Raw genomic sequence first — 26,392 nt, 5'->3', positions numbered from 1 at the left:
ATGTATATACTATATTTAGGGCTCGATAATATTCAATTTTCATTAAAAACTGCAATTTTATTATTATCATCCGAGTTTCATTATCCATGCGTGTGATAATTATAATAATTATATATCGAAGAGAAATGAAGGAAAATTACAAAGCAAATCGGACACTAATTGCGAAAACGGGATTTGAGAGACGGTGTTTCTTTATCGGGCGCGTTCGATGTCCGATTCACTTTGGCGGCACTGTCGGGTGACAACTTCGAAACTCGGCGACCGGGAGAGATGCTTCGTTGGCGCTGCGGGACGCGGTAAGATGCTCGATACTTCTGCGGCGGAGTGTCCTCGGGTGCGTTGCGGAATGTCGCCTGGATCCCGGGATCGCGTTCCGTAAAGTCGGCCGAGATCCCGGGACTTCCTCATCGTCGTCCTTAGGCGATATACGTCGCTCGCGGCGAGCAGACGCATATCCGGGGACAGTAATAACGACGACGGTGTTCGTGAATTTTTCCCGGGCACACGGTATAGTGGCACACCGGCCGACCTTTCGCGCTGTAGCTGTACAAGTGTAGAGACGCACATTCGGAGTATTCGGACAGGATTCTGTCAAGCCTGTCGAGACACTCGAGACATCGTCGGCGAGAAAAAGAGAGAGCGAGCGGAGAAGAGAAGTCGGGGCGAGGACGTCCGTCCTCCCCGTTCGCGCGGCGCTTTCGTTTTCGGAGCTCGCTTCCAAGTGGCGCCAAGGCAAGGGTTCGAGTCGGACCATGGTTCTCGCCGTTCTCGCTGTGGTAGGTTAGGGCTCAACTGGCTTGGAATCCTGACCGCGCGCCTCCGCAGATGAAGATGAGCGGGGAAATGTTCGAGGGGAAGGACTATCCGACTCAGTGGGCGCTCAATCCCTCGGCTTATCAGAACATGAGTAACGATCAAGGTAGTCTTCCCCCCCCTGAGTGACGAAGCTTTAGCCCCCGCGGTTTACAGCGAATGTATCCGCGGACTTTGCACTGACTCTGTTCCGGTGCTTCATTAAGATATCACTCAGTCCTTAAATTGGGTTCTGTACGGTCAATACATGAAGATACCTTATGTGTAAAAGCAAAATATAAACACAAATGACACATAAGGTTGATGGATAAAGGGTCCAATGTGCGTTCAGACATCAACATTTGGTGTTTTGTCAATTGTTCTGATAGACGTCTTATTATGGATTCATCGATAAGTAACTTCATGTATAACAGCCCTTAATGTACACTGGTACAGAGTAACATAAGTGACAGAAATCGCCATTAGTAACGCATGAATTTTACATATGTTTATTTGGGAACAGTGGATTGGGCGGCTCTGGCACAGCAGTGGATAAAGATGAAGGAGACCGTGGTCCCCCCAGCTCCACCGCCACCCAACATAAATCCCATATGTTCTGCGAATGATGGTAGCGGCGAGGCACCGATGGACATGGATACCAAGGACGACGACGTGCCTCCTGCACCACCTGCGCCAACCATTAGTGGATCTGGTGAGAAGAACATACGACTGGTTTTAATACAAATAATGGATTGCTATCAAAATTAGATAATGAGAGAAATGTTTTATTGCGATGGGAACAGAAGCCTGGACTCAATGGAACCAATGGGGTCATTGGAACGCCTCGACATCCGGAACCGGCAATTGGGAATGGAGCGGCGTACCTCCGCCGGGAGTTACCGTAGATCCCGATGGCAAGCCGATCGGACTTCCGGCCGTACCGGTTATACCACCTGCACCAACGATATCAACCACTACTGATTTCAACACACCTCCTCCCGCGCCGTCGCTGTACTCGTACAATTCGGTGCCACCCGGACAACCGTTTAATCAGGTAAAGAAATAAAGGAAAATGAAATCACTGTGAAATGTTATATCTTGTTAAAAAATAGTAATCCAAAATTTACTGTTTACAACTTTCAACTCCTCAATCTCTTATAAAACCAAGCCATATGTGGAATGAGAATCAGGATCAAACCCAAGACCTTTCGATTGCAAGGCAACCGCAGTAACATCCACGTGTCACCCCGCTAAGTACCTTATTAAATATGTTCATCAGGTTACTAACTATTGGTCCGGTGAGCCGCCTAATGCAGTATCGCCACAGCCGCTTCCTTTCATGAAGGGTATCAGGCATGCGAGTAGAGGACCTCACATGAGGGTGATGGATCCCGTTCGATGTCGAGATGACAGAGAAAAGACACCACCGGAAGAGGATACCACTACGACTATAGGTAAAAATTATAATAGACAATAATAATACAGTTGTTAAAGCTGACAATTCAAAGGTGATTCAACTGACAAATATGATAATCTCAATGCGAGCCGTTAGTTACATGTAGCTGCTAATTGATTCTGTTTAGATGCCGCAAAACGGAGACAGTTACCGGCGTGGATCCGCGAAGGATTGGAGAAGATGGAAAAGGAGAAACAGAAGGCTATGGAGAGGGAAAGGTTAGAGATACTGAGAAAACAGGAGTTAGAAGCTCGCAAGCAGGCGGAAGACGAGGCGCGCGCGGTGCTCAATCCCAGCAAGAGTAAATTTGTAAGCATTAATTGGATTACGTTACTCAAGCGACGAGTTCGATTCGTTTCGCGAATTTCGCGACCGTGAAATTACATCATTGGCACACTTGTATTTCACAGGATTCAGACTCGGAGAAGGAAACTGAGCAGGATCTCGACGCGGGTAACGCACGCGGGCAGCAGTCTGCGGAAAAGAGCTACGATCGCACTCCGGATATCGTTGTTCGGCCGCGAAGATCGCGATTCAGGGACGCCGATTCGCCCGAGTCTCATACGGGCCCCGATGAGAGCCCGACTGCTCTCTCTGCGGCTAGTACGGTCCCGATCGTGCAAAAGCGGTCTCGGGAGGAAATTTTACAGGATGTGGTAAGCGGAATTATTCTGAATTATTGTTATTGAAATAATATTGAAGTTAAACATTGACCGAGAAAATCCAATTAGTTTAAATTAATATCCAGTGTAGCAACAATTCTTATTTATATTATTATTATAACATAATTGTAATTAATTTCATGCTACCGCGTGGACTGGATCGTGTCTTTCGTTACGCAGATGTTGAAAGTAAGGAGATCGTTGACGGAAATACTTCTGGAAGTGACGAACGAAGAGATTGGCGCGGTATGCAGGGAGGTTTGGAGCCGCGCACGTGCCAAAGGTACCCCAGATACACACGATAGAACTAACCAATTGAATTTCCGTGCTTTTGCTCGTCGGAGCACAGAATCCGATTCAGTGAGCCTACTCGCCGCGCCATGCTGCGACGAAGCTGTGCGATTGTGTAATACAAAGTTGAAAGCATTAAACAGAGATACCTTAATATGTAGACTTAATTATTCGGCAATTTCAGGACATCCTGTGTTTTGCGTTTTCAGGGATTTGCGTGTAGCGTAAGGCACATATCTCTCTTTCGTTTTGATTACGTAATCGTCTTGTATTACGAGACATTTTTACGTACCGGCATATGCCTGGCAATGATCTCTTTCGCGATACATCTCTACGATAAAGAAACTCTAAAATATTATATATTTTTGTATCATAATGTAAACACAGTGTTTCAATAATCTATAATCAGAGCTTGTTTTAATAAGGACGCCTAGATATTAATTTAGCCAGTAATACTTAATATATAATTAACGAAAAATATACGTCAATACCCATCTTACATCATGGGCATATTTTACCGTTTGATTTTTATACATCTAAAGACACATAGCTATGATCCAATTCTTTATAAGTATCTCTAACAACTTCGTTTCGAGCATTGCGGATTTTATCTCCCGAAGTTCCGGCAATGAAAGTTACAAGCCGCGTAGCAAATCTCGCAATGCCGACTAGTTCTTTTTAGGGCATTAGAATAACTATAGTTCGACTTGTAAGTGTGAAATAATGCTATAAAGATTTCTTAAGGTACATGAGAGGAAGCGAAGGGACGAAGGGACGGTTCGCCCCCCTTGCGCGAATGGGCCGATTAATAAAAGCCATTCGGTATTATCGGGGGCGTTATCCGTGTGCGGTAGCACACTTTTAGGTATTGGTTACTAAATGCGTGTGTATTGTAAGTCCCTGCAGGAGAGATCCCCGTCGCATCCCTCAACATGGCCCCTCTTGCTCAGATCACTCACAAATCACTCGGTGAGTACGCTTTAACGCTTTATTACAACGCACGGCGATATCCGTAGGGAACAGCCGTGAACGATGCAGTGACTCGTTGAGAGAAACGAGAGAAAGAAAAGAAAAGAAAAGAAAAAGAAAAGAGGAGAGACACGGGTCACTGCGTGTTACGCACGCATTGAAGTTCAATTCGATGTTAACTCGGCCGTTCTCTCATAGAGATTGTTTACCGCTGCAACCGAGAGAAGTACTTCTCTCTTTCTCTCTCTCGTTCGTTCTCAGGACGTTTCTTGACGAAAATAACGGCTGCAAAAATTTAGCCGAAGCCGAGATTTGCATATCTCTTTTTTTTCCTTTTTTTGTGTTCTTTTCGTCACTCCGACGCCGAGAGAATGCCCTGACGCCGCGAACGCACTGAACGGATGTAATTTCTGGCTCTGTTTGCCGTAGGTCTGAGCATCTATAACGACAGTAACAGCGAGTCCGAGGAGGAGCAGAGCGAGCACGCGCAGATACAAAACGACGACAGCGATGAGGAATTGAAGGTAAAGAAATTGTTATAGAATTGTTTTTGAACCGTTGTTTTTGACCGCGCGTCACGTTAGCTCGTGCTCGCGTCGTCGAGGTGACACCGTTTTACGAGCCGATTTCGCAGGAAACGCTGAGACGACGACAGCAGGCGTTCCGCAAGACGGAGGAGGAAATCGAGGCGCGGCTCGCTGAGGAAGAGGAGGAGGAGCAACGCGGCGAGGAACAGTACAGTAATAAGCAACAGGAAAATCATACCGGTAATACTAGCTGCCGGGAGACAGGTATGTTTCGACAGACAACCCACCCGTATGTGGCCGCTCGGAGACTAAGTGTAACTTCCTGACGTCATACTTTAGTTGATGAAAAAGAAACGGTAGATAATCAAAGAGAAGCGTCCGAAACTTTGTCGAGCGGCGGTCAAAGTCCAACGGCGGCGCCGCAGAACGCGCCGGCTGCCGACGGCCAGCAAGCGAAGGCGAGCAGCACCGTGTCAGGTTCCCCCGATTCCGAGTCGAGCAGCAACGAGTCTACGAGCAGCTTGTCCGAGACGAGCCGCGAGTCCGCATCCAAGAAGCACGAGAAAACGCGCTCGGGCAAGCAGCAGCGCGAGCAGCAACAGCCGCGCGAGCAGCGTTACAGCCGGCGACGGAAGTCCAAGAGCAGGAGCAAATCGCGGAGTGGCAGACGGTCCACCAGGTCGTCGCGTTCGTCCGAACGTGGTGGCGGTCACCAAAAACGGCGGTCGCGCTCGAGGTCGGCGAAGTCGCGCAAGGATTATCGCTCGCGGTCTTCGCGCTCCTCCAGCGATCACAGATCAAGCAAAAAGCGTCGCTCGCAGTCGCGCGATCGGAAGCGCGCGAGATCGCGTTCGCGCAGCTATCGACGCTCCAGATCGACGTCTACCGATAGAAAGTGGTCCTCGCGATCGCGCTCCCGCAGATGGAAATCTCGCTCGCATTCCAGAGAGAGGCGGCGGAGCAGCCGGTCGCGCAGCAAGTCGTCGCGGGCAGCGAAACGCGGAAGATCGCGCTCGAGATCGCGCAGCCGTTCGAGAGACCAGAGACGATCGAGGTCCTACGTTTCTGGGAGGAACCAACGGCGGAACAGTCGGTCCAGGTCGCGGGATCGAAGTAGAAAATCACGATCCAAGTCGAGCCATCGCGATGGTAAGAAGTCGTCACATCGATACAGGAATTGAGGTCAGGACCTGCTCCTAGCCCAAGGTTGTATATTTATTCTGATTGTAACTTTAACAGAAAAATACGGGAAAAGCAGTGATACATTATTTTTGACAAGCTTACCGCTTGTTATGTAGACTAACAAGAAAGATTTTTTCTTTTTCTTTTTTTTTTTTTTTGTTATATCGTCGCGCATTTGGCTCTCATTTATTGCAGCGTTTATGTAATATCTTTTGACATCTGGTGCAGTAATTAAGATTGTACATTATACATAAATTATGGCGCTTCAATATGGTGCAGAAGTCTGTGGTACTTGGCAAGGAACTTTTGCTTCCTATCTGTTCCTTGTTATTTGAATATTATTTTCTTAACTGCCTGCGCGCGCGAAATAATTATAGATCGACGAATATATATTTTCGTTTCTTCATTATATAGTTTTATATCAATCGAAGTTTATGTTGTGATAGTAAAACTATTCATAAAGAATATAATTTGTATTGAATATCATTTGTCATTATGAAAGAACAGTGAAATTTTTGCTCAATCTTTTTTTGAGGGTAATAGCAATTTATATGCAATAAACTTGATCACACTTCGTAGAGTTTGTATAGATATGTTATGATAAAGATTTATTATTAGATTTGGTTATAAGAAATAAAAGTGTATTAAATTCATGATTTATGATTATCACAATTCACGATTTATCGAGACGCACTCAAGATTAACAAGCATTAATTTGGCATTCCTATCCATTGAGTGTCTTCAGAATGAACGATTTTCCTCAGAAAACATTTTTTTCAAGTAATTTATCAATGTAATATAAAATTTCTAATTTTTTTTTCAATCTAATCTATGTTCCACTAATTTTTAATATTTAAGATTATCCTATTCGTTTTAAAATAACGTTTATCGATATTGCATATCTCCAAGTAACTATTAACTAGTCACATGCGTTTTTACGCATAATAATTTTATGTAATTCGTACGTGACAAGATAATACAAATGATAGGCAGTTATTATCTCATTTTTTGGCGAAAAAATGAATTATACTAACCGCTTTCTGAGAGAATCCATTAGAATAAATCTTGCAGTGAAATAAGTAAAGAACAGCATAATTCAAATCCATAATCCTTTTGTCAGAACACATTTAAAAAGTATATATATTATTCACAAAATGTAATTACTAATAAAAAAACTATCGTTTATTCTTTCGTAAAGTGCAATTATTCCATGCGAAAATATAGCAAATTAAAACGAGTCTAGGATTTTTATTTTCCAACCATCTTTTTAGATATCAGAATTATAAGACTCTCGCAATTTGATGAAAACGCGCGCATCTTTATATAGTGAAGACTACTTTTGTATTAATAAATATAAATATTGTCGATAGTATTCAGACGCGGATTCTTATTTACCGGGGGTGAATAATAAACTCGCACACTTCGTCATTTTTGGGATAATTTTGTCTAAAAAAAAAGGAAATATCGCTGCAATAAATCTTATACAACATATTGATACAAATAAAAATGTTGATAGAAATTACTTTGCAGTAATATCTTTTCTTTATTTTGTACAAAATTATTCCAAGCAAGATCATGTGTGTGCAAACATTTTTTTAATTTATATATCAAAATTATCATATTGTCTAATGTTAATTATATACACGTACAAATAAGCGTTGCAATTATACAATCAAAAGGTACTTCAATAACGTATGATTCGTATACGAGTGAAACGGTAAATACATTTTAATTTTAATGAGAAAAAGGAATGCTTTGTGTGGACTTTATAAAGAGCATTATTCGACCTAATTCGAAGTAACTGATCGATAATTTTGTAGATTGAATCCGCGCCGGGATTTCGACACGAGTCCTAGAAATCTTATTTTGTTTCAGCATCTTCCACTGGCTTCCGCTCGGCTTCAACGTTTCACTATGATTCAATTCGTCAACATACACAGCATTGTGGTACAGTTACAGTTTTTGAACATGCATCACACGTTCAATCTCTTCTCTCAGATAGTGTATAAAAAAGTCGTAACAATACATAATAATAAATAGTAATACTTAATGGCTATGTGTTATAGATTCGTCTAATATTAATCGCTCTAATGTACAAAAGTCTATCTTTCTTTTCTAAAAAAAAAATAAGGCACACGTAATCAAAATTTATACGATTACAAGAAAGACGAACGTGAAATAAAGTTGATGGAAAATAGTTGAAGTGGTTCGTGTCTTTCCCGAAGCAACCCCATGCGTCTTGGACTCGCAAAGATCGTCAGGCATTCGATTCAAATTGGTATCTAGATTACATAAATTACGATTAAACCATACCGTTTGCAGGGTCTGCTAAATGATATTCGAGAATCTGCGCTTTACTTTTACGGTATGGAATTCATCTTTTCGATCAGGCGATCGTAGACGAGATCTCGTACGTGCAGACCGTATACGAAATCGAAATGATTCAATTGCTTTAGCGTCACCGTGTATTTCTCCAAGATATTCGGCAATTTCCTGTTCAATAACTCAACGTCCTAAAATAAATGATACGATACAATGAAACAAGGTGTGCGAACTTGGAATTTTTACGTATAGTTGGAAAAACGACAGAGTATCTTCCTTCATGCGTGTGTTACACATTACACAACGGTAAAATAGTGACGCGTTTAATTACATTTGGATGAGCCAAGAAATCGTTCAAGCCGTTATACAAGATCACTGGGGCCGTGATCTTTTCCACGGGGTAATCCGGCGGTACAAATCGCTTATAAAATCTGAGATTCTTTAGCATGCCGTAATCGTAAGGCCGAAAATGTCCTGCAAAAGAAGCGATTCGGTTGAAAGGTCGTAGTTAGGAGAACCTTTGATCCTACAAGCTTGTAATTAAAGATCGAACCCTGAGAGAAACTGGATTACCTGGATTTTGAATGCCCATCGCATAATGAACCAATTGCTTGTACGAGCATCCCGCCGGCGCGAACTGCAGATAGTCTGCCAAGTGCGCCTGAAAATATGTGACGTTACCTCACGTAAGCGAATCGGAGTCACGTTTAGCTCGGAGTCGATTTGTACAGCTTGTATGACGATAACTTACGTAATCCGTCTCGTTGACGCTGAAACCTCCGATCATGTGCACAAGCAGCTCGCAGAAGGGTTGAGTGAAAATGTCTTCTCGGCACAACGAATACGTTACAAATTTCTCTAGTCTTGTATTCGCGAAAAGCTCGAAATATCCGGTGAACTTGTAAAATCCCTGCCGAATTAAGCGGATATGATAATTAGCACGGAATATAAGCTTTGCGAGATCAGCTTTTTTCTTTAATTTAATTATTCTTTAGAACGTATACAATAAAAATATTTTGTCATCAATTTTTCTCAACGAAAAGACAGTTCCAGTTGTACATTAAGTATATGTAAAGGTTTTATTTTACATGAGTATAATGATATAATTATAGTTTCGTTCGTAGAGGAAAAGTAGCAGACAATGTGATTATACTCCGTTTATGTATAAAATACTGGCTTCTGTTAGTTATTTACATTTTTTTTCTTCAAGTCTCAGTTTCGGAAGATGTTTTTTATAGCTGTTTTTACCTTAAAAAGATTCGTGAAGAAACTCGCGGGTCTCAGCAGACCTTGAATGTGTCCGGTATAAGCCACGGGGGCTAAAGCGGACATAAGCTTGATTTTCTTGTTGTATTCCGGCCTGAGGGACATAAGAACCCAAAATTGCGTTGTTCCTTGAGAAAAGCCTATGTAGAACAGCTGCTGTTGGCCGGTTTGGTACAATATATAGTCTATCGTAGCGGGCAAATCGTACATACCCATCTCGTGCCAGCTAAATAGAATATTCACGAGAGAATTGCAATTTAATTAATATTTATAATATATAATAGAGATTATTGTGCAAAACTAATTAATTGCCAAATAATATTCAACAATCATTAAGATCGATTTGAATTGAACGCGGTTGAGGAGTCTCATATACATGCATGATTTAATCATTCTTCGCAGTTAATTCTACGGAAGTGAAGGAAATCCTGCGCGAGTATCGAATTTTAAGTTGCGACAGTTGCGTTTGTCGCAAGAAAGATGAGAAATGAGATGCGGGAGAGCGTTCCAGAGTTTCGCGATACCTGAAGTCCCAGAATCGAGCGTTTTGTATGGAAAGAATGGTGTGGTTCTTCGAGTTCGTGGTCCCACGGGAATTACCAAGCCACACGTCGTAACCATTGTCAGCCAGAAGATAAGCTAACAACGATATTGAAGGCAATTTTTTTAATCGTATTAAAATCTATAAGCTAAAAGAGGCTCGAATGTAAAACTGATCTGCTACCGATTGATCGATTCCGACCCGTTATCAGCCAATCCACTGAGCATCCCAATAATCCGTGCATGATCAACACCACTCGATGATTCTCAATCGTTTTATTGGAACGATTGGGTATCCGATGGACAGCCAATATGTACCCATCTTTAGTTGTTACGTGGTGAAGTTCAAAGGGATAGCCGCTCTGTCTTACTTTATCTTCCTAAAAGTAACGGCATATAATTTGCTAGAGTATAATTGATAATTAAATAATAATAATTAAACTAAAAGATAACAGCTGATTAAAAGTTTAGTATTTTAACAATTAAATTTAATTTGTAATTAATAAACTAATGCGAGTTCTGAGATTTTATGAGTATTATTAAAAATTGCGCTTTTAATTTGCAATACACGTTTACGATTTTAAAGTCGAGAGATTAACTCTCATGATTAAATTCAATTGCGTACTTTATTGTAAAAAAGAATTTGCATTTTTCTATATCATTTCACTTACGACCAGTAAATTGGGATCGTTTCTCGGAGGGAACAGTCCACGTGTGCGAAATAGACTGTTTGTTTGAACGACGAATCCATAACATAGCAGCGAGACAAAACACCAATGCGCAATCATATCTCCTCGATGGACAGTCACTTTTACGGAGCAAAATGCACTTCGTGTTACAAAGATATCGTTTACTTTACGCAGCTTCCCGTTTTATCGTGGATTTAAATAAAAATTTAAACAAAGTGAACACACCATTAATTCATACAACACTATTATATCGACAAGTTGAACGAAACGCATAACAGAGACTAAATAATTCATGAATTTTTCCTTTGGTAAAAGAAACAATAATTATATGATATATAATATATTGAAGAAGTCGGAAGTGTGAAGCGCAACAATGCGACGAGGAAGCGCGTCTCTTTAAACAGTCGCAGGGTCTTCTCGCGCGCCTTTATTAATCCCGCGATTCCCACCCTTCTCATTTCTTCCGAGATTTTATTGGTCTCGGATCGTGGCGCAAACTAAAACCGAATAATTCCAGCAGATCCTACTTCCACATGCGAGTCCGATTTCGTTTCCGTAAGCTGCAACCTCCGCCTTCCTCATCCCCCGGTTCATCCTTATCCGCTTTTTGTATGCCCACGTATGCGAGGCCGCGAATTGTTTTTATTAATGACACGAATCTCCGAAAGTCGCGATACCGAGGAAGATGAGGAGGCAGCTGGAGAGCGCGAGCACGCGTTTGCGCTCCCCGATGCGCGATTACACGGCTCGCGGCTGTCGACGTATTACACGACCTTTCTTACCTTTCTCGCATAATTTAACATACGTAACATTTCGCACGTGGACATTTGGCGATATCATTGACAATAAATCCTCGAACAGTGACGTCAAGTGTCGGCGTCGATAACATTGAAAAATATTCTTCGTGATAGTTGCGAAAAAATGCATCGTGATGAATGATGATTAATTATATTAAAATTTCTTCGGCATTCACGTTGCGCCATCGCGAAAGCGTCTTATTATTAGACGATCTTGTCGGAAATATTTCTGCAAATATACGTACATTACAGTACATTACATATTTGCAAGATGAAATGAAAATATATTGTTTATTTGCTGCAACAACTAAAAAAAAACAAAGTTCCAAAAATGAGTTTGAATGTTTTGAATCATTAAAATTTTATATTACTGCCATTGCTAAGTGTGATTTTGGTATAATAATTGATTTTAGAGGAATAAAAGTATCTAGTTATATATTAGCTCTTCTAGCTCTTCATTCAGTGCATTGAATTCTCATCATTCTTTTGCAAATAATTCAAAAGTGACAATTTTTGAATTACATCGTTATTATAGCAAATAAGCGATGCATTCGGAAATATTAATATATTTATGCGAAGGACATATATAGTGTTTTGAAAAGATTTCGAGAACAGTTGTCAAATGCAATAAAACAAATTTTCCACTCGTAAATGTTAAACTAGAACTAGATGATCTTGACCTAACTTTCACATAATTTCGAGATTAATCAAGGGCACACTTATCTGGCCACCTAAGAGATAAACAACTTTTGTCCAAAAAGTTTCCTTCTAAAGATACATACAGACTTGAGCATGCAAGTGTGGACGTTGGTCCGAGGCGCGACAAATTGCCTCGGACCGTTCGCCGCACAGCCTCGGTCCGAGCCGAGCGCTGTCGGTCCATCAAAGAAAATTCGTGCTCAGTTTGGACGTATCCAAGCACGTATAGGTGGTGATTCCACGGAGGTAAAGGAGTGAACACAAGGCTGTAGGGGGGTGAAGCACTGGTGGGGAGGAGGATTAGGTCGTTCGACTAGCAACAGCAGGCAAAGTCGAACAGTTTTGCCTCGACTTGCCTCATGCGTCCTCGAGCCCTTTTACTATCTGACGACCCCGAGGCATTCGGTATGGCCTCGGGATGCCTCATTCGCGTTCGTGCTCAAGTCTGTATCCACCTTTAAATTTATGGATTTTTAGATATTTGAGCGGATAAATTAAAATGAGCCACTCTATATATAAAATAATTAGTCGATGAATTCTTTCTCGAGATACACACATCCTTTTCTCGTTCTACTGTGCCTTTATTAAAAAAAAAAAAACGAAGTCTTAAATCCAAACTATTTGCAGCTATTTTTTCTCGCGACAAGATATTTTTGTGCAAAGTTTGCACAAAGTCCAAGGTCTTAGATTCAACAGGTCAACTATTATTTCAAAAACTATTGAAGTAGCGCAAACTCTTTATTCCATTTTATTCTATATGCAATTGATGGACTGGAAAAAGAAAGAAGAGACACTCGAAGAGAATAATGTAATCGAATATTAAATATTATAAACTGGGTAATCGATCGGTCTTACATAATTACTTGGGCTGCATTCCAATATTCACTGTCAGTACTGAAAATATTTTTCTGTATTTTACGTCACGTATACTATAATAGATTTTCAATACTGACAGTTGCTGACGGCCAATATCGAAATGCAGCCTTGATCTTTGCGTTTGACATAATCGACGATTTTGTAATCGAAGTCGTGTTAGATACATATCTAACGCGTACTAGCCCTTCGTCGTATTTTTTTAATTTCCCATTAGGAAATATCGCTTCGATCATCGTCAAGGACGATTCTGTGATAATCATATTAATCTTCCACAGCTCTTCTATTTCGAAACAAGTCGTAGGCTGAAGTTATAAAATTGTAAAAAAATAAGATAGGAAAAACGCTACATTGGGAGAATGTATAAATAAAAAACATATCACCGTCGAAATTATACGATGTATCAATTGAGATACGCGTTTGTAGGATTAATCGTTGTAATCTTTTTCTCGTTACGTTTCTCCATCTAAACACGCTTTATGATTAACGACACGTGATTGTGTTCACATAAACAGCAACAATTCATCAGAGACGATTTCATAATAGCTACAACGATTATACAATATGTTTGCGTACACGTACATTATAACGTTTAAATCGTCCAGTTTCTGACAAGGAGTTCTGACGTATTATTTGAATAAAATTCTTATGCAGGTATTACAATAACGTTATTTCATTTTAGATTGCACACGATGTCTGTATTTATACGAATCTGTCTGTGCTTCCAAAATGATCGGATAAAAAAATCGAGCCATAGTTGGAATATACATCTCCCAATAGATTCTCCTAGAGATCTTTTAAAGCATTCTTTTAGGAATCATTAGCGAGACATGCTTTTCTAAGAACCTGATTCTTGAAGGATATTAGAGACCCTTCACAAGATCCTTTTAGGAGCTTTCTAAAGGGTCCTTTCAGGGATCCTCTTTAGAAGGTCTTTAATATCCTCCAAAAATCGTCCGTGTTCTTAGAACACGACTCGCTAAGAAATTACGAGAGAAACAGCGTGAACTAAATTCAATTCAAATCTCGCACTCGCTTCAAGTTGATAAAACAATCAGCTTTAGCAGAAAGCGAAATTTGTATTTAGCTCGTGACACTTCTTGTGACTTGACTTTTTGCCACAATAATAATGTTCCTCTAATCATTTTAACGATTTGACAAATCCATCGAAAGATACGCGTTTCAACTCTCTCTTTTTCTCTCTCATTCATTATCTAATTACTAGTAATTACCTTGGGAAAAAAGGTAAAGAGAGCAAATACAGATATCTCAAAGTACAAATCAACATGAAATAATATAATTGTAAAAAAATATATGTATAGAACGTATTATTATACATATACACACACATACAATCTATAAACGAATGTTACTTTAATAGGAAAACTAAATTTGCCGGGTCTGACGCGATAATCTCTATTTTACGTAATTTTATAACGCGATGGCGCGGAAGATGTCAACGTATATCTGTAAGTAATGATTAGATGAAAGACATGTATTTGCGAGAGTGTTTTCCTTTAATTTAAATAAATCTGCTTAAAATAGATAAAAAAAAATAAGATTATAAATAAATAATCCCAGTTATTTAACGTAGCTCTGGAACATCCTGTATAAAAAGAGATGCGAGCAAATAAGGAATCGTCTCAATTTTGAAGTATTAAACATTACTTTACAAGTGATGTGAGCAATTGTAAGATGCTTCTGATGTGTGCACGCGCGCGTTCTCTCTACTGTACTTCAGCTAATCCGTGCGTCACACGTCCGATAAGACAAGTTTTTAACTTCCTAAATTTCGCGAGGAGATTACTATGTGTCGTAATCCTCGTCGATGTTGGCGGTGCGAGCGAAATTCGATGTCGGCTGATCGCCCGCATTCGGGTTAAGTTCCGTATAAAAATTTGGTCGACTAATTTGGAAGGCCGTAGGTACAGACGTGTGGAATTCCGGAACCTGCGAATACCCGCCCACTGTCGTCGCGGCCCTTTGGTTAGCGGGATTCAAATTGCTCGATCCGTTGTCTTTCGCGCCCCTGTGGTTTACATTCATTTCGGTGCTAACTGGCAGCCCCAGATGCTTTTGATACCTGGAGAAATACGAGTCGTGATTATTCGTGAAATTGTCAGCGTGACAAATCGCCGAGAAACCTACTCTAGTGGGTCGAGATGCTGCATCGTCGTCGAACACGCGGTGGCTGCATTTGGCGCATTGATTTGCAATGGAGCAGGAGTCTCGGGTGACATAGGTACCTCGTCGTCAGGTCCCGACACGTCGGGCAAGGATTTTACTAGATCCTTTAGAAAGTCGAATCGGCTCTCCGACAGGATACACTGTTTCCTGCAAATATACTAGCTGTATAAGCTGTTATACATGGGAAGACTCTTTTATTTCACGGCCTGTCAAGTATTCATAAATAAAACACTTTTCTTTTGCATTGTCTCACCAAGAGACACAGAGGCAACAACGGAAATTATATCTATCCATTGAGAACAATCAATTGTCACGTGGAAAGTTCACGGCATTGTGAATACAAGACATATAACTTGAACAGGACTGAATGACGATATTGATTTACTCACATATGAGACGGACTCAGAGTCTTGGCATTTTTGGCACTCGTGATCTGCATGGTCTTGGTTAACAGGGAGTGTACAAACAGTTCTAGAGTCCTAGGTAAGCTTCGTTAAGGAACAATCAGACTCTGACAAGCATATCAAATGAAACGGATGTATTCCTCGACTACTAAGAAAAAGAAAGAGATGTAGAAAAAGGATATAGATTATGACCGGCACTGCCTGGGCAACCTTCCCGACCTCCTCGTCCGTCTGCATGATCTTCTTGATACGACCCTGACAACAGACACGCGGGGTTTAAGGTTATGGTCACGCGAATGCGTCCGATCGGCGGCCGCGACGTTCGGGAGCGCGGTTCCTCGTCACGGTGGCCGACGATCGGCGTCGAGGACGCGAGTCGACGACGAGCGGGCTCCAAGTACCGGCGCATTCGCCCCCTTTTTCTCCCTCGTCTCTCCGTGTCGTCGACGCGCGTTCCGCGACTGGACGAGAGACCGAACGGAGCCAGGATGAATGAGATTCGCTTACCGCTGGGAAACGAGCGTTGTATTTTTTCTTCTTGCTGGGCATGCCGTTTCCGCGATACGTTACAACGCGATACGGCACGATATTACACCGCGCAGTACAGGACACGACGGGGGACAGGGCGCAATCCGCGCAATACGCACGCACGCGACACGACTCACACCGCTCACACGACGCGATCGCGTGCGTAAACAAACGAGGGCCGAGGGGAAAAAAAGAGGTAGGCCGAGGTAGGCGGGGAGGAAGGAAGGGGTAGGAGAGGAAGGGGAGGTTGCCGCGAAAACCTCCCCTCGCAGAACGACCCCTCCGCGATTCCTGTCGTCGATCGTCGATTCCCTTGAGAGTCTTGAGACGAAAACGCCAGACGCCAGAGTTGATTTTGATTCCGGTACTCTACAAATCTACAACCCTACGCTCGTGCCGCGACGCGACGCGACATGCTCGTCATCACTTTCCTGGCCCGGGCAATTAGACGGTGCGCGAACGGCAAAGCAGGGTTCAATTCAGTTCAATTCGATCAAGAGACACGGTATAGTATGATAGTATATCGCGCCAAGTACACGCGAAGCGAGACCGCAGACCCCGCAGACCGCACCGTGACTCTTTTACGCGTTTAGGAGCTAACCGTGGAACCTTAGACGGGACCGGGGACCGGGGACTGTCACAGTCAGCATGAAGGCTTTCGAAATGCAATTTAAAAGGTTTATGAGTCATTCAGATAATTGTAATTAATTAATTATTTTTACACCATGCATTAGGATGGATAGCAAAGAGATAAATTAAATAAAGTTAAAAAAAGTGAATCAGTTTCGAATTAAGCGAGTGATGAGATCTCCCGTCTTTTACGTTGTCTAGTTTGTGATTCACCCACGGGCCACGTGACTCGTGTCCCGCCACTCCCGCCAAAAAATGGCTACTGTTGCTGTTCAGTCGTTCAGTGTTCAGTAAACACGAGCATGAACTTGCACGAGCCGGAGTAGCCGCGCCGAACGTCGACGATAAAATGACTCGGGGATAACAAATCGCGCCTCGATGCAACGTCCTCGCTCTTAATTAGCGTGTTAATCGGTCTCGTGGACGTCTCGGCGAGATGGCGAATCCGGGCAACAGAATCGTCGTCCTGATCGACATGGACTGCTTCTTCTGTCAAGTCGAGACCAAGTTGCAACCGCATCACGCGGGGAAACCCCTCGCCGTCGTCCAGTACAATCAATGGAAGTTGGGCGGGTAAGAATGCCGTGGATTTTATCCAGCCACTGTAACAACCGTTTTTCCAATTAGACTTGAAATAAAAAGAAACCGGTTGCTGTAGTAGCTAGATGAAATTTATAATGATAAATTTTGGTATTTATTTGATATATATATATATATATATTTGCTCCGAAATTATCTTGTTTTTCTGCTCCGAAAGGTTTATCTCCATTGAAGAGAATCACAATCCTATCGTATAAAAATTGTATTTACTAACTTTAAAGTTTGATGTGACTGTGTCAATAACATTTATGGTTGGCTGCAGGATAATAGCTGTTAATTACGAAGCGCGGAGTTTCGGAGTAACTAGGCATATGAGAGGTGAAGAAGCTAAAGAGAAATGTCCGGATATAGTTCTAGTCAGCGTTCCATGCCTTCGCGGAAAAGCAGATACGTCCAGGTAATGATTTGCAGTTAGAGAAAATCTTGACAAATGTAATACGTCATGTGTTTGTATTTTATGACTCAATTTATTTAACTTTTGTTTCTATTTTGATATCTTCTCAAAGTTTCAATAATAAAGAGTTGTTTTATAATTAAAAATTATCCTGTATATGATCAAATTTAATTAATTTAATAATTTGTGTCATCATGCAGATATAGGAAAGCTGGTCACCAGGTTATCGAAGTTATAAAGAAGCACTGTAATGTAATAGAGCGTGCCAGTGTTGATGAGGCATATCTTGACGTTACGGATATTGTCGATAAGAGATTAGCCGCATCTAAAATCCCTCCAAAAGAACTAATATCGTCTCTTGCAAATACATATGTCGTGGGATATTCGGAAGTCGGTAAAAATAATGAAGGTAACGTTAAATAAACTGCATGCTGACACTTGGCGTGATCAACTTGGACATTGCGCTTACCACATATGTATTATTATTCCAGAGGAGAGACGTCAGGGGCTACAGACTTGGATACTGGACTCTTTTAAAGAATTGCACGACGTTCAAGCTCAGAGACTCGCCGTAGCTGGCGTAATAATTGAAGAGATAAGAAATAGTATATACAGAGAAACCGGATTCAGATGCTCTGCTGGAATTGCACAAAACAAGGTTAATACTCTTTTCATATTCTCTGTATTTTGCCATGCACCATATATATCAATAAATTGCATATTAATTGAATGTTTCGATCAATTTATAGATATTGGCAAAACTGGTATGCGGATTACACAAACCGAATTGTCAAACGATTTTACCCGAAGCAGCTATTCCAAGCCTTTATTCGACACTTCCGGTAAAGAAGGTCCGAAATCTCGGTGGAAAGTTTGGCGATGACGTGGTCGAGTCTCTCGGTTGCAACGTTATGGGAGATCTACTGCAATACTCCTTGGAACAATTACAAAAGCGCTTTGACGAAAAGACAGGGTAAATCTGAAGCTTTTCTTATGTTTGCACAAAGTTTCACAATAGTAATTTATAACTTATAATTTCTGACAATTCTCGTAATTCTTCAGATTTTGGCTGTACAATATTGCTCGAGGTATAGATGACGAGCCTGTCACTAACAGACTATTGCAGAAGTCCATCGGGGCGTGTAAAAAGTTTCCTGGGAAGCAAGCTATTACCTCATTGGAAGTGGTAAAGTCATAAAAATTAAATAGTTTCTAATATTATATAAAATTTATTAAAAAACGTATTATATGAGAAGTACACATTTTATGTCTAGTTAAAACACTGGGCCGGGGATTTGGCAGCGGAAGTCTGCGAACGGCTTGAGGAAGACTTTATAGAGAATCAGCGACGTGCGACGCTACTCGTAATCTCTTATCATTACTATCAGAACAAAAGTACAATATCTCAAACGCGTTCGCTCGCCTTAAACTCGTACAAGCCGGAGAAAATGGCGAGTCAATGCGTGGACGTTGTCACCAAGTCCACGCAGAGCCCGGTGGTATTCATGGGCATCTCTGTCACTAAATTCGTGCCATCGAAAGAAAGCGGTAGTTTTCTGAAATTTTTTAAAAATGCTAAACCGAAAGACAAGGAAGTCGTCATTTTAGATTCGCTTGGAGATGCGACGAACTCCGCATCTAGTTCAGAAACGAAAGAAGAGCCTTTCACTACTGTCAATAGCAAAGAAGTTTGTTCATTGAAACCTGAAAGACAGAAATCTCAAACGATGAAAGAATCTTCCGTGGTCAAAGAATCAACCGCGAAGAACAATGAAGGGACGATGAAAGGAAATAAAATAATCGTCAATAACTTAAATACGAGTACGGAGGATTCGCCTATGTCAAAAAGAGTTTCCAAGCTGGTCCAAGTATGCAATGAGCGCGTCAAGAGAAAGAATAAACGTTTATCTGGCGTGGTAATAGATAATAACGATTTCCAAGATTCATTCTTTATGAACGTATATAAGACAGGAGAGAAGAAATGCTACAATAATAGCAAAAACGTTGATACTGGGGAGGAATCAAAATGTAGGAAACAATTGATCGCATCTAGTGCGGATGATGAGAACATTGATGATTATACAGATGATAATACAGATTTACGCATACAAGAGGATGCTTGTGAGACACCTTCCACGAGTCACGTACCTGCTCATGTAAATAGCAACAATGATAAACCTATGGAGGAGAGTAACGAGAGAACTTCCGCGCAAAATCCTTCGGTGCGATTGCGAGAGATATTTCCAAACTTGGATGATATAGATCCAGACATCCTGTCCCTGTTGCCGGCCGATTTACAGGAAGAAGCAAGGCGGTATATGAAATCGAATAATAAGAAGCAGGAAAACATTAAGGCCATTCGAGAATTGCCGAAGGCAGGAAGAGGAAGACCCAGCAAGTCCAAACTCGCAGGCAAGAGCGGCAAGAGGCGCAGTCCCCTGTATAATTTCCTGATCAAGACCAACTCGGACGATGTGCCTCTAGAGCGGTGCGCCGAGTGCGATCAAATGATACCAAAAACAAGGTTCAACGAACACGTGGACTTTCACGTCGCGCAAAACTTATATCAGGAGATTAACAAGCCCACGTCAGTCGAGAATGCAGGCACGAAGAGGAAACTCGAGGATGACGAAGCTGCTGTGACTTTCGTGAAGCGTCAAACGTCGAACGTTTGCGAGCCCGACAGGGATTCTCGATCGACAACAACGTTTCTTTCATGATCGTGCCTGTGAATTTCTATCCAATATTTCATCATTGACAATTTATCTTTCTATCAATCGTGATGACATTACATTTCTATTGTGATTACAGAAAAAAATTGTAGAATAAATATTTTATTTTATGTGTATACTTTATATATATATATATTTATGTTTAATTAAAAGCTCAGATGCTTTTATAAAATGCATAATAAACCGTTGTAATATAGAAACACTGTAACATATTATATTTTAATTAAAGCGTCTCATGTTTAAATTACATATTTTACCAATTGTTTTCCCATTCCTGACAACAGATTTTCAATTCAATTCTTTTATCACATTTACATTAATCCGAGACAAAAGAATATAATCAAATACTCATCTAAAAGAAAAATGAGTTATTAACATTGTTAAATAAGATTTATATTAACAATTAATTAATTAATTTATATTAAACTAATTTTGTGAATATTTATACGTTCACTGGCTTTGCTGACGTATTTGGTATTGCAACACGGCAACACGCGTGTCGTATGAACTCGACATAAGAGAAAGAGAGACTGCGTCAGTTATCGACGACATCGACACGTGCTCGGCTCGCGCGACGAGGTTACTCGTGAATGTTTTGTGGTTAACATCGCAAGGAAAGAGGAGGCTTACCATGGCAAAATTAGGTAAAACATTAATGAAAGTCTTGCGCAATAAATCGCGAAACGACAGAGAATCAATCCGTCCTACGTGGCGATCGGCAAAAAAGCCGAGCGATTAATTGATGCAGTGTAAATAATGTATTTCTTATCGGAGTTTCATTATAGAACGTTTGTTTTTGCGCGTTTAAAAAAAGAGGATGTATTTCATTATTACACTACTATTAATGCTATACATACATGTATGTTACTCGTTACTCGTCGTTTTTTCTATTTAATTGAACGCGTCTGTAAATGTTTTGTATTTTAGGATATATCGACATGTCAAGCGACAGTGACAGTGGAGATGATTGGGAGGAAAACGGTGAGGATCACCACGACATTTCGTGCCTGTTTTGTACAGAAACTACTAACGGATTTTCCTCCGCGCTGCACCACATTGAGACATTTCACAAGTTTGACCTCAGTGATTTTATAAGGAGACACATTCACGACACTTACTCGTATATCAAACTAATCAATTTTGTTCGTCGCAAGGAGATTTTGCCGGAACAGCTGAGTACCCTAGGCGTAGAGGCTTGGGACAATGACGAGTATTTACGTCCTGTTGTGGAAGATGATCTGTGGTTAATGTATGGTAAATATAAAGAACTTGGGGAACTAAGGCGATCCTTTTTTCCTCAACGATGTTACATGCATCAGGTACTGACTTGTTATTATTTTAACGCAGATATTGAAGATCTCATCAACATTAAGAACGTGAATGAAGAAAGAGGAGCAAAACAAATATGTCAGGGCGACAGTAATGTGATTTTGTCGGAAGCGCAATATGAAGAGATGAAAAGAACTATCAGGTCGCTCAAGTCTCAGGTGAAGGAAAGCGAAACAACGTGTTTTCTAGTGAAGCAGGTATAGTAATACGTACAGTAATACGATCATTAAACGTATTTCCATATATATTTCCATATATGGCATATTAATGTAAGAAAGTATTTTTTTATAGCAAATGGAGGAGATGAAAGAGAAGGCTCAAAAATTAATACTAGGTGATGATTTGGACGAAAAGGAAAAAAATATTCCGGTCAATTCTAATAATTCTAACGCTGATGAGGGCTACTTCAATACGTACAGTCATTTCGCCATACATCACGAAATGTTGACTGTAAGTTTTGATAGATTCCATAGATCGATTCCGTTCAATGATAATTTGCCCACAATGTAATATTTAGAATTGTAAGATCACGATGAATAAACAAGCTGAAGCTGAAGAAATTTTGTATTTCTTCAAAGTTTCTTCAAAGGCAGAATATTCATCAATGTCGATCTATCAAAAAGTGATAAATATATATTTTATTAGGATAAAGTGCGAACGGAAAGTTACCGTGACGCATTATTAACAAATTCTAATAAATTTCATGACTGTGTGATGTTGGACGTTGGTTGCGGGACTGGTATACTGTCTATGTTTGCGGCAAAATCTGGTTGCCGTAAAGTTATCAGTGTCGATCAGTCTGACGTGATATACCACGCTATGGATATAGTAAGGTACACTTAAGTATGTACCAGGGTTGTACCGTAACTCTCACAAATTTCCGATATTTCTGAAGTATATAAATCTTTGATGATTCTTTCCAGCATAGATAATTTATTATTTACATAGATGACACATTAATTAATATAGTTTGCATTGTATACACGTAGATGTAGATTATTATATTTTACGCGTAAACGTCCAACCCTGGTATATACGACGATAAATTGTATGTTATTTAAAGATCGCAAATTAGATAATTCCTATTTTCAATTAGGTCCCATGCAAAGAAAATGTAATAATAAAATAAATAAATTGATTTTAGGGAAAACAACCTCAACGATATAATCACTTTAAAAAGGGGTCGTCTAGAGGATATTAGTATAGGAGTAGAGAAAGTGGATGCGATAATATCCGAATGGATGGGATACTTTCTCTTGTTCGAAGGAATGCTGGACACAGTAATTTATGCTAGGGATCATTATCTCACGCCTGGTGGGGCAATTCTTCCAAACAGATGCACAATTAGTATTGTGGGAAGTGGTGACACAAGTATGTGTTACATGTGTTTTAATTCTTACTGCAGTAATTTTAGATATGTTAATCATATATTCAATCATTTGGCAAGCTATTTTATATAGATAACTATTGTTCCGCAGAAAGATATATCGAGTTAGTTGATTACTGGTCAAACGTATACGGTTTTAAAATGAGCTGTATGAAAACGGAAGTGCTGCGGGAACCCAGTATAGAGATCTGTAATGTCGACGACTTGATAACAAGCACCACCGAGATCCAAGCCTTTGATTTATATAAAGTTACTACGGATTGCGTCAATTTTTCGTCTCCCTTCACGTTGAACGTGAAGAAAACAGGATCGTTAACCGCGATAATCGGTTACTTCGACATTTTCTTCGATCTCGAGAATCCGGTTCATTTCAGTACAGGTCCACATTCCACGCCGACACATTGGAAACAGACAGTATTTTCTTTAAGCGAACCTATCAGCATAACTGAAGGTAAATTATAGTTTAATTAATTTTATTATAATTATAAATTAATATACAGTTAACATTATAATTGTAATATTTTATTTTGAATGACACTTTAAAATATCTAATATAATATTGAATATGCAGCTAATAACCAAATTATTATATGCCTAATTATTATATTAACTATTTTACAATATCATTCAAAATAAAATATAATTATAATTATAATATTAATTGTTATATTGTAATTAATTGTATTTTTTGTTATATAAAAATTTATAATGATAATTATTAATTACTTAATTTCAAATAATGCTTTTATATATCTGTATTTATTTCTCATTAAGATAATTAGATAAGAGATTAAGCGACAGTTGAAAGATTTACATCTCACAATATCTTCGAAAAATTCTCAGAGTTATTAGCAAAACATGTTTCTACAGAAAGGGTTGCAAGAAGTGGTGCAACCAAGTTCGATTCAAATTTCGCGCCTTTCGGATAAAGTAATTAATCACTTTCCGATCATTGACAAAGTAGGTAGCTACTTTATCTAGGAGTCCGCGAAATTTGAATCAGATTTTGTTCGCGCAACCTCTTATAACTTTCTCTAGAAACATGTTCTCCTAATAACTTTGACGATTTTTCGAGAATATTCAGTAACGCATATCTCAATTCTTGTCTAGCCTCTTATATGTTATCTCATCGATTATCTCGGAAGGAGAGATAAATAAAGATATTTTAAATTACAGTTTAAAACGAAATAAAATACAATTATCGTAGTTAAAATAATACATATTTATATTCGTCTTATAGGTGAAGTCATAAATGGAACGTTGGTTTGCCGAAGGCATTGTAAGGACATTCGAGGCTTAATGGTCATTATTCACATCAAAAATTTTACTCAGACATATTTTCTGGATTAAACGTTGAAAATTGCTTGTTCCAAGATACGTGCTAATAGTTGCATGTGCCAAATTTTGGAAATGGGGTCCAGCTGCCGCGTTACGAAGCTCTAATTTCCTTTGAACGTTCTTTCCCACGAATAACATGTCGCTTAAGCTTTATCTCTCTTACCATTTCCAATTTGAAATCTACGATACGTAAAGTTTATAGTGTCCGTTTATTTACGCTGAAAAATCATACATATATTACTATATTAATATATATAATACTTTTTCTCTCTTTCGCAAGCGAGATATAGGATACGGCGCTTTCTCTTAAATATTTGTGATAATTACGGAATAATCATTGATCTTGTAGCTATTTACATTTGTGCCTTTTTAATGGTAGCGACTCGTACATATATACATATCTCTCTCTCTCTAAACCAGTTATACTCTTATAAAATCAATTTTAAGAATTTTTGCATGAACAATAGAGTTTTAATCTTATAATCTATTACATTGCGCCAAAAACGGGAAGGAAAAGAATTTAAGAAAAAGAAAAAATAAAAAGAAGTCCGGAGAGCTTAGTACACAGACAACGACAGCGTAGGATTCGCCCGTGTTCAATTTTTCATTGAATCGTTCTGAGGAACACCTGGCGATCCACTCGGCGAAAACTTCCTCGAAGAAGTTCTTGTTGCTTCCGCTAGAATTTTTTCTCTAAATAGAGCTTTGTTAATATCTCGTCGATAGAACGACGCTGTCGACAGGTATAACACTTCGATCGTCCGATATTATTATTAATATTACGCGAATTCTCCTGCCACTCTTGCGTGCGTGTGACGTGCGTATGTAACAAGGATATACGCACCGAATTATCGATAATAATCTAGAGATCGTTCTTGCTACCGAGTTAAAATTGCAACCAAATGACTAAACACGATTCTGTGATACGACAACAAATTAGCTATAGTGTTCACCGAGACAGAGCGACGCGCCGGTAATATCCCTTGCAGCTATCTACACACGAGGATGAAATACACATATATACCGCGCATAAGTACGTATTATACAATCTGCTGAGATAGCGAATTTCGATTCGATTTGATCTGCATGTAATTGCCGAATTAATTATAACATCGATGATCTTTTGAAATGTATGCAAATTGAAATAAATCTTTAGAATCTTACAGGCTCTTGTTAAATCATTCACGCGTCATCCTTGCCCCGTTACACGCGTATAGAATTTTAAATATTAGATATTAGTACATAATAGAAAATTAAATATATACAGTTTTAAATATTAGATATAAGTGTATATGTGGAATATTAAATATAGAATTAATATTAATTAAATATATAGAACTTGACTTGTTCGACGGATGGGTGGCGGTTCGGTTTCACGTTTTCTCTGGACATAATCCGACAGGAGCGAACTGTTCGTAGAATTATTTAACCCGAGAATAGGTGACGTTACCTGGATGTGTGATTTTACATCTCAAGGTTGAAAAAATAAAATATAATAGTTCTTTGTACTAATCGAGAATACCTTTTATTTGAAAGAGCTATGAAAGAACTATGACTTGTACATTCATAGAAAGTAAAAATATCAACTTAATAGCTATAGTATTCATCGTACCTATTGAAATTTACCAGGTATAGAATTTACCCCCCGGGTGGTCGTTTATTCTGTCGAAAAAAACATCTCGTGGCTATTCTCGGGTTACAGGGACGGGAATTAAAGTCATCCGGATTCCGGATTCGTCACAGTTCAACTACTTATAGGGAAAAAAATTTTTTTTGCAAGAACTGTCAAGCTTTCTTT

The 26,392-nt window shown here is 39.8% G+C and overlaps 5 protein-coding genes across 7 annotated transcripts; 3 read left to right on the top strand and 2 right to left on the bottom strand.

The window, feature by feature from the left end:
* Nucleotides 1–196: 196 nt before the first annotated feature.
* Nucleotides 197–7,929, top strand: LOC139770509 (uncharacterized). 2 transcript variants are annotated; one of them, XM_071702520.1, is made up of 12 exons: nt 197–919; nt 1,316–1,504; nt 1,596–1,846; nt 2,072–2,246; nt 2,376–2,557; nt 2,659–2,904; nt 3,091–3,193; nt 4,099–4,170; nt 4,600–4,694; nt 4,805–4,961; nt 5,037–5,903; nt 7,755–7,929. In XM_071702520.1, exons 1-11 carry the CDS (start codon nt 826–828, stop codon nt 5,876–5,878), a joined length of 2,406 nt encoding a protein of 801 aa, XP_071558621.1. In that variant the 5' UTR covers nt 197–825; the 3' UTR covers nt 5,879–5,903; nt 7,755–7,929. The 2 variants fall into 2 exon arrangements, with proteins under 2 accessions (XP_071558621.1, XP_071558611.1); XM_071702510.1 differs by having other exon boundaries at nt 5,037–7,929.
* Nucleotides 7,458–12,766, bottom strand: LOC139770589 (lipase 3-like). Of its 2 annotated transcripts, XM_071702648.1 has the most exons (9): nt 10,679–12,766; nt 10,192–10,387; nt 9,992–10,106; nt 9,450–9,693; nt 8,953–9,111; nt 8,775–8,862; nt 8,533–8,675; nt 8,238–8,392; nt 7,458–8,161 (listed from the first exon to the last, which is right to left on the bottom strand). In XM_071702648.1, the coding sequence occupies exons 1-8, from the start codon at nt 10,793–10,795 to the stop codon at nt 8,240–8,242; spliced, it is 1,215 nt and encodes a 404-aa protein (XP_071558749.1). In that variant the 5' UTR covers nt 10,796–12,766; the 3' UTR covers nt 7,458–8,161; nt 8,238–8,239. The 2 variants fall into 2 exon arrangements, with proteins under 2 accessions (XP_071558749.1, XP_071558741.1); XM_071702640.1 differs by having other exon boundaries at nt 7,458–8,392.
* Nucleotides 12,767–12,911: 145 nt separating this feature from the next.
* On the bottom strand, nt 12,912–16,413 carry Nc2alpha (negative cofactor 2 alpha). Its single transcript, XM_071702714.1, has 5 exons — nt 16,164–16,413; nt 15,839–15,911; nt 15,642–15,735; nt 15,214–15,399; nt 12,912–15,148 (listed from the first exon to the last, which is right to left on the bottom strand). Exons 1-5 carry the CDS (start codon nt 16,203–16,205, stop codon nt 14,872–14,874), a joined length of 672 nt encoding a protein of 223 aa, XP_071558815.1. The 5' UTR covers nt 16,206–16,413; the 3' UTR covers nt 12,912–14,871.
* Nucleotides 16,414–17,250: 837 nt separating this feature from the next.
* On the top strand, nt 17,251–20,787 carry Dnapol-eta (DNA polymerase eta). The gene is made up of 7 exons (XM_071702498.1): nt 17,251–17,387; nt 17,677–17,811; nt 18,009–18,217; nt 18,300–18,466; nt 18,558–18,781; nt 18,871–18,994; nt 19,083–20,787. The coding sequence occupies exons 1-7, from the start codon at nt 17,251–17,253 to the stop codon at nt 20,526–20,528; spliced, it is 2,442 nt and encodes an 813-aa protein (XP_071558599.1). The 3' UTR covers nt 20,529–20,787.
* A 271-nt stretch (nt 20,788–21,058) lies between these two features.
* On the top strand, nt 21,059–25,757 carry Art3 (arginine methyltransferase 3). Its single transcript, XM_071702402.1, has 8 exons — nt 21,059–21,184; nt 21,468–21,794; nt 21,888–22,066; nt 22,161–22,319; nt 22,515–22,702; nt 23,014–23,240; nt 23,348–23,707; nt 24,497–25,757. The coding sequence occupies exons 1-8, from the start codon at nt 21,172–21,174 to the stop codon at nt 24,604–24,606; spliced, it is 1,563 nt and encodes a 520-aa protein (XP_071558503.1). The 5' UTR covers nt 21,059–21,171; the 3' UTR covers nt 24,607–25,757.
* Nucleotides 25,758–26,392: the final 635 nt, after the last annotated feature.

This window comes from Temnothorax nylanderi, unplaced genomic scaffold, assembly GCF_030848795.1.
Source record: "Temnothorax nylanderi isolate EJ_2023f unplaced genomic scaffold, tnyl_v1.0 TNYL_tig0003_pilon, whole genome shotgun sequence".
Taxonomy (NCBI): domain Eukaryota; kingdom Metazoa; phylum Arthropoda; class Insecta; order Hymenoptera; family Formicidae; genus Temnothorax; species Temnothorax nylanderi.
Note: the sequence above shows the minus strand (reverse complement) of the source record. Positions and strands in the feature narration are given on the sequence as shown.